The 8616-nt window shown below is 37.7% G+C and overlaps 1 protein-coding gene across 1 annotated transcript in view; it reads right to left on the bottom strand.

Annotated features, from left to right (window-relative positions):
• The window catches only part of LOC108977136 (GATA zinc finger domain-containing protein 4), a gene marked incomplete at its 3' end in the record, with an annotated part of 59550 nt that extends 51439 nt beyond the window's left edge, over positions 1-8111 (bottom strand). The window contains exons 1-2 of the mRNA XM_018946705.1: positions 8085-8111; positions 7904-8030 (exon numbers count right to left, since the gene is read on the bottom strand). Of these exons, the coding sequence (XP_018802250.1) occupies positions 7904-7930 (27 nt within the window). The remainder of the gene's footprint in view (positions 1-7903; positions 8031-8084) is intronic.
• Positions 8112-8616: the final 505 nt, after the last annotated feature.

Genomic DNA, 8616 nt, shown 5'->3' with positions numbered 1-8616 from the left:
ATAGTGGAGAGTCGTCGTGGAAGAGTCATCGACTGCCGTTGAGGTTGGTAATGAGTTTAATGAGTAAATGTTGTTTGTTGAGTTTGGTGAATTTGTTTGTTTTGGATTTGGTTCTATGTTATTATTTGAGTTGAGAGAGGGAGTAACTGTGTGAATATCAGGTTGGGTTGTTGTTTTCTTGTTATTGTCGTTGTCTTTGTTGGTTGAGCTGTTTAATGTGTTAGAGAATGAGGGAGATGAAGAAGTAAAAGTTGGTGGAGTTTGCAATTTATGTATGTTTACTGCTTCGCGATATGACCATTTCTTGTCTGTTTGCATAGTGATTATTTTTTTTATTTGTTAAAATTTCGGGCATTCTTTACTGGAAGATGAGTTGCCTGAGCAACTTACGCAAAAGGAACGGGTGCATGGTGGAGGATGGGGTGGCAAAGCACATGTGTCACATACAGGGGGCTTGGCAGTTTTTGCACCTCATGGAATTATCATAGTAAGATCTTACTTTTGTTTTGTACCACGAGATATCGATTTGTTCCGGTAAGTAGTACAAGTCGACTGTAAGAAGAACTACTCCGCTCGGATCAGATTGACCATTTACATACTTGGGGAATTTGTAGATGGACGACACACCCTGTTCCTTCAGATTTTCAACTATTTCAACGTCAGGAACGTTATTTAGGCAATAAGCGTAAATGGTTCCTTGGCTAGAGTTAAGATTTTTGTGTAAGTCAATTTTGACGTTGCAAACTCCTAATAGTTGTTTGTAGACGTGAACTTTTTGGCTATGATGTTGTTTTTCACAAGAGCTCGCTGATTTTTATTATTTCAGAGCTTATGTTTAATTAGGCTTTATGGATTGCGAAACAGGAGTATTTGTTTAGAGGTTTGTTCGTGTCTGTCTCACTTACCACCAAATATTTGGGATGGTCTTTTGCTTTTGTTGGTAGAGTGGGGAAGAGGTCAAATTTGGTCGCTTTTTTTTCTTTTTGTTTCGTCACTAGAATCTAACAGGGCGAACCTATTATTTCCCAGTTGGGTCCCACCAGGGGACATTTTGAAAAAAATTTACCTTTGGAGTTGACTGTATTGAAGAGTTAGAAAAATCACTATAGAAAGAAGAAAAAGTAAATTGCAAAACACGTGAGACGAATTAGCTCATAGGCGCGCCGTACAAAGTAGACACCGAAAACTTGAGAGAACAACCGTATGCGTCGAGTGGCAGTCGATGACTGAATATTGTATATATTCTTAAATGTTATATGATCACCAATATTCGAATACGAATTGGAAAATAAAGAAGAAAAAGTGTCTCCTTATTTGTGGGAGTTTTAACAGGCAATTGCCATCTACAGAAGTTGTATGGAATACGACGTGGAGGAAACATCTCAGCACTTCCTACTTTATTGTCCCCGGTTGCGACATTAACACTTAAACACATGAGAGCTCACACTTTCACATATTCCACCAAACTGTTGAGAACAGACATTAAACGCCTTTGCAAAATTCGTATATAATAACTTCGAATTAAAAGAATTTGATTTTTATGGCTTTAGGGGAAAGAATCAAAACCAGGGACTGCATTTAGTAGTCCAGCTACGATCTCAAGATTAGCCATAAAACGTAACCCAACCAAACTTTTTGTTCCTTTCTACTCTGGTCGGCACTTTACGCATAATCGACAACTTTTTAGAACTATTTGACGAAAGACGAAAATATTTACATACATATATCTAAAATCTCTTCGTAATTAAAATGATAATGCAATTAACGGGGTCCTCTAGTATAGCTATAAATAAAAATTATCAGAATGGGGAAACGAGTTGAAATCTGGCGCCAGTTTATGTGTCCATCCGTACAAGTTTTAACTTGAGTAAAAATTCAGGTATCATATTTCTTAGCAAAAAAAAGACGGATGTCGCAAATAGGCATAATCGGACCACTGCCACCCCCAGAAATCACACCCATGAATTGAAAACGTATAAAAGGTCAGATCTAAGCACAAAAAAAAAGGGGCACTAATGAGGTGAAAACTTTTAAAAAGTGAGCGTGGCTCCGCCCTTTATTTCGCTTAATGCACATATCTTCTAAACCACTTAAGCTAGAATAACCTAATCAAATTCAGTAAGGAATTGCTTAGTTCGGGTGCAACCGAACATTTTATACTCTTGCAACTAGCAAGAATAAAAACCAGGGAAATACTTTAAGATGTTAAACCAATCACATAGAGTAAAGTCAGCCGGTAGTTGAAAAATCCTGATATTAGTTATATATGGGCTAGGCCAAGTTTTCGCTCTAATTTATCTTTTTAGGGCACAAAGATACCGAATATTTCGATTAAAACTCAACTATAGGTAAATATTTTTAGGTTATAAGATGGCATTCAATAAAGGCATTATTCGTTCAAAGTTTGAAACCGTTGTACAAATTGCTTATTGATTTGTTTACTGGAAAGTGAATCAATCAAACAGGATTTAAAATTATTATGGGAAGTAGGTGTGGGTGTTGTCCGCTTTCGTCCATTTATATCGTACTATGACATAAGAATATGAGAAGAATGCCGCATACCAAATTGTTTCGTTAACCATGAGTCTGGTCCCAAGATATGGGATTTAACCAAGAAGTGAGCGGTGCCACACCCAACCTCCAATTTTCGCACCTGCTCTCTTACACCATCTTGGTGGTAGAATTTAAATCTCTGGCGTATTTAGTTATTGATTTATTACGCGTTTAGAATCCTTTAAAAGTACGTTATATAGTTAGTGAGCAGGGTTATGCTCGATTTCATCCATGCCCACTTTTTGAAGAAAAATTTCCCACAGGTGCTCCTGCTACAGCGATCCTCTGTACCAAAATACAGCATTTTATCTTAATGTAGTGCTGAGTTATGACAATTTATATGTTTCCAATTAATGGCGTTTTGTGGGCGTAACAGTGGTCCCATTACGCCCATCTATGGGCCCGATTTTCTTATTGTACTAAGGAACCTATGTACCAAGTTTCATCGAGACATCTCAATTTTTACTCGAGTTACAGATTGCACGGCTGGCGTACGAATGGACGACAGACAGACAGTCAACCTTATTTCGACTTTTCTCGTCACCCTGATAATTTCATTTATATATACATTATCCTATATCTATCTCGATTAGTTTTATGTGATACGTACAGGCTTTAGATGAAAAAAGCGATAAATCAATTGCTAAATATTCTAGAGACATAACCTTTATGTCCTTGATGGTTTAAGCGGGCTTTATGGGGGCCGTGTAAAAATTGGAGGATCGGCGTGAGACCCGCCTGACCGAGTTCTACTAAATGTACACTGTGGCATTCTTCGCACATTACAACCACACGTACTTCACATAAAGAGATAAAGCTTGCACGAATAATGTCTGAACCCAAATCCATCATTTTTAATATTAATATCGCCATCATAGGTACATAAAATCATTATGAATGATAAAACTCACAGTTTTGTAGGAAAGTTACTGCTCTATAAAAATGGTCTGTTATAATTTTTCGATTAAGTTAAGTGTTAGCGAGATAATCATCGTCAAACATCAATGCATATTTTTTTTTCGTTTGGTACTCTGAAAAATAGGTTCCTAGGAACCTCTCAGAAAGCCTCTCCAAAAACTTAGGAGTTTCATCATTCATAATAATTTAGTTCACTGAGTTATAAAATTCATAAGAAATAAAAAATTTTACCAAAAATAATGAAATTTAACTGTTAATATCTTTTAAACAGTTGGGTTTACGAAAGAATCGTATAGATCTGTTTTGTAGAGCATTCAATTTCCTACAAAATCTAAGGAACAGGATATTGTTTCAAGTAGTTGGAAGCGAGATGTAGAGTTTTCTATATGATAATAAGAAAAAATAGAAAATTGTACGTAGAAGGACCTTCCCGTAACAATTAAGAACTCATTCTTGGAGAGGCTTCCTAGACACAGAGTCGCCTTGTCTGAGACCTCGTTTGGTATCAAGACCCTTCCCGAAGCTGACGGAGCTCTCGGTGTTGTTCAACGTCAGTTTACACAGCCGCATTAGTTTCGTGGAGATACCAAATTCTGACATAGCGGCTTTAGGCCAGCTCCTTTTCGTGCTGTCAAAAGCAGCATTGATATCGTTGTAGAAGTGGTGTGTGTAGATTCTCCGTTTACTTCTCCAATGGTGAATATCTGATCGGTTGTTGAATTTCCAGGTCTAAAGCCAGACTGATAAGATCCAATCAGTTTGTTGACGATGGGCTTTAACCTTTCACACAATGCGCTCGATAGAATAATTATTTGCGATGTTGAGGAGGCTTATCCTACAGTAGTTGGCGCAGATTGTGGGGTCTCATTTTATATGGATCGGGCATAGCAAACTTAAATTCCAATCGTTGGGCATGCTTTTGTCCGACATTATTTTAAGAAGCTAAAGCATACTCCTTAACAGTTCTTCGCCGAAGTTTTTTATTATCTCGGCCAGCAATCCATCCTCCCCCACCGCTTTGTTGTTCTTCAGACGGGTAACTGCTATTAAAATTTCTTCATGGTCGCACAGTCGAACGTCTGCTCCCTCTTCACCGATTGGGGAATGGGGTTTGCCTTCTCCTGGCGTTATACTTTCACTGCCATTCACAGTACTACTACGATAAAGGCAAAAATGCATCTCAAGTCGCCAATAAAATTTGTGCAGTTTATGGACCCGATATAGTTTCTATTTCCACCGCACAACGATGGTTTCAACGTTTTCTTTCTGGTGTAGAGGTGGTCGACGATGCGCCACGCTCCGAAAGGCCTGTCGTCGAAAATTGCGATAAAATCGCTGAATTGGTCGAAAGAGACCGACATAGTAGCAGCCGTAGCAGCGGTCAAGAGCTGGGCATGAGTTATCAAACAAATTTTTATGAACAATTGAAAAATCAATAAAAATACCGCAAGACTTTTTTGACAAACTAATATTATATAAAGAGCAAAGCTAACCGGATGTTTGAAAATTTGGATATTAGAGATATGGGTTTTTTATCCATTTTAGTTACATAGATGCTAAGTTAAGCAAAAAATACGCTCACCAAATTTAGTTAAATACTACTGTGATCAAGTTGAAAGGTGAATTTTGTCCATTTCATTTCCTTCCGCTGCAATACAGTTATGCCAACGAATTTTCCAGTCATCATAGCACTTGGAAAATAGTCGACCGTGATGGCCATCACGCCTTCTACGATTCAGTTTTTATATCCTTAATTGAGTCAAAACGGTGTCCTCGGAGTGGTTATGAGAATTTGGTGAATAGCCAGAAGTTACACGAAGATACATCAGAGGAAATGCGGTGGTTGTGGCACGATATTACGTTGTTAAATATCTCCCTTACGCCTTTTGTCTTTTGAATTTCGCGGCTACGTATAAAGCGCTACAGAGGTCATATCTGGCAATACCATACATCTGTTAAAGATCTTGACATAACCTACAAAACGACGCTATACATAATTAGTTGGGATATTGTGTTTAACAGTTATAGACGTGTAAGCATGGACTTCATTAACGCCGAAATTCGCGCTATTTTTAAGTTTTCCTTCGTTAAAGGCAAATCCGCTAGATAAACATTCCGTGAGATTAATGTTGTTTTGGGGGATGGTACCCTATCACTTCGAACTCGGACGAATGGTTTCAACGATTCAGAGTGGGTGAAAACGATACCATGGATAAGCCATCCGGCGGACGACCTGTGACGACATGTGACGACGAATACCGATCAATTCATGGAAATCGTCGTGTTAGACCGGCATGTGGCATCTCGTGACATCGCCCAGAGTGGGAGTTAGTCACCAAAACATTTTAAACCATCTGCAGAAGACTGGATACACAAATAAAATTGATGTTTGGGTGCTGCATGATTTGACGCAAAAAAACCTTCTGGACCGAATCAACGCCTGCGATAATTTGCTGAAACGTAACGAACTCAACCCATTTTTGAGGCGAATGGTGACTGGCGACGAAAAATGGGTCACATACGACAATATTAAGCGAAAACGGTCGTATTCGAAGGCCGGTGAATCGTCCCAAGCAGTGACCAAGCCTTGACGGCCATTAAGGTTTTGCTGTGTGTTTTGTGGGATTTTAAGCGAATCATTCACTATGAACTGCTCTCATATGGCCGGACGCTTAATTCTACCATCTACTGCGAACAACTGGACGGCTTGAAGCTGACGATAGACGAGAATTGGCGAACAGAAAGGGTGTAGTGTTCCACCAAGACAACGCCAGAACACACACTTCGTTGACGACTCGTTAGAATGTGCGAGAACTCGGATGGGAGGTTTTATCGTAGCCACCATATAGCCCGGACATAGCGCCAAGTGATTACCACCTGTTCCTGTCCATAGCGAACTCCCTTGTTGGTGTAAAGTTGGTGTAAAGCCTCAAAAGGCTTGTTCGAGTTCTTCGCAAATAAGGAGGGGGGTTTCTGCGAGGAGGTATAATGAAGTTGCCGTCAAGATGAAAACAGATTATCGCACGAAACGGCGCATATTTGAACTAAATCCGATCACAGTAACACTTTTTATAAAGCATTGAATAAATAGAAAAAAAGCGGAAGGGAGATATGTGCCAACCTAATATTATTTAAAAATGTGGCGAAACGATTACGAATAATGAATGCAATAAGAGATGGTGCATTATCGCACTTCTTTGCTCAATAAATTCAGACATAGTTAAAATCGAAGAATTCACTTTTAGAGCCTCACAAACGCGGCGTATATCTCAAATACTAATGAACATGTTTACGTGAAATTTAGCATAGATGTCACAAACAGTACTACCAACTTCCAAAAAAAAGTTTACCGATTCGAAAAACACGCGAAGTATAAATTAAAAATTCACTTTTCAATTTAATCACAGTATTATTCACATATTAGCTGATATATAAGATATGCAGTTAGCCGGAAGTACGAAAATCTTTGTATTATATATATCGGACTTCAGACACACTATTATCTGGAGAGGATTCTCTCTCAATTTTAATACTATATCTCACGGTTTGACAGAAATTTTCGATAAAAAGTTCGCAATGGGAACTGGGGTCCACATATTCGGTATCTGCTGGCTTGAATAGTTTTTGTCGGATTTGTACAATTTTTGGTTGTAAGATGGCATCCCATAAAGACACTAATCGTTACGTTGTATTAAGTGCTGCTTGATTTGTATACTGGAAGGTGAAAGATGGAACAAATGGAATTTAAAATTGTCTTACATGGGAAGTAGGCGTGGCTGTGGTTCCATTTTACACATTTTCGGACTGTAATTCTGTAATTTCAGTACATACCTACCAAATATCGTTCAAATTGATCGAACATGTCCGGCAGCCATATTGTGCCATTATGGATGTAAAAGTAATTGTCTCTTATGCATTTAGTTTTAATACGAAATAATATATTAGCCGATTAAGAGACGGGTATTCTTAAAAACCACAGGTGCCCTTCGTTGTATCATATAATATTTCAATTTTCGGATTAGTTGTGGAAATTTATGAATTTTCCATTAATGGCTTTTTTGGTCGTGATGCAATTACTGCCATCTACGAATTCGTTTTGCCTTTATACACAAAATGTATATCTAACTACTCAAGTTGAAGCCTGCACAGACAGACAGGCGGACGGATAAACCAATGTCATGATTGCAAAAAGTCTCATCATTCTGATTATTAATATACATATATACATATGGTCTGATCCCGCAGGTGTTGTTCTGCTTGAAATTATGTGCTTTGAAATGCAAAGAAAGTTGCATTTATATTGTGTTTAAAATCATTATATGCGATTTTCCTACATTTTTTTCATTGTTGACAAACAATAAATTTTGGTTTCGGTTCCGGTGCGCAAATGTACAGAGAAGATAGTTTTCCAACTTGTGAACACGATACGTACCTGTATAACTGGCATTGTGAAAAACATAGCATTTCCAGATTTATACCACACACTTCTATCAACTGTCCTTGTGTTCGGTAGATTGTCATCGCAACTGCAATTTCCCTGAAAACTGAATACGTTTGAACTGAAATGGTAAATCGTTGGAACTCAAAGGAATTCATAAAATCAATCATTCTACCCCCTTAAATTCGATAGCTGCGTCACAATCAGTCGTGTTCCATTACACAGTTTTGGCTCAATTTTGAGACGCAATGATACGGCAGCATACTACTGATGTCGGAAATGGAATAAAGTATCGATATATATTGTATCGGTAATTTTTGATTATATCGATATTGACATTTTTATTTAAAAATATCGATTTATCGGTATGATACGAAAAAAAATATTTGGCCTAATCTACTTTAATCACCTTACATTACTAGATAAATACTAATCAATAGACATAATTTTTAATAAATCAAGAACAACAATTAAAATAGTAATTATTTATTAATCAAACCAATATTTATCTGATACAGGCATAAAAAAATTCTTTGATTTACGTGCTGGCTATATATAGCTAGACATGATTGGAATGCTCGAATTATTTTGTTTACATACGTGAATTGATTATTGATTGAATTACTTAGTTATATTGTTTGAGAAGTACAATCAGAAAAAACATAAAATACGGTCGCGCTCGCGTTGAGGTTATAATACGCGGGGCG

Source organism: Bactrocera latifrons, unplaced genomic scaffold (assembly GCF_001853355.1).
Source record: "Bactrocera latifrons isolate USDA-ARS-PBARC rearing strain unplaced genomic scaffold, ASM185335v1 scaffold_840, whole genome shotgun sequence".
NCBI classification, from domain to species: Eukaryota; Metazoa; Arthropoda; class Insecta; order Diptera; family Tephritidae; genus Bactrocera; species Bactrocera latifrons.
Note: the sequence above shows the minus strand (reverse complement) of the source record. Positions and strands in the feature narration are given on the sequence as shown.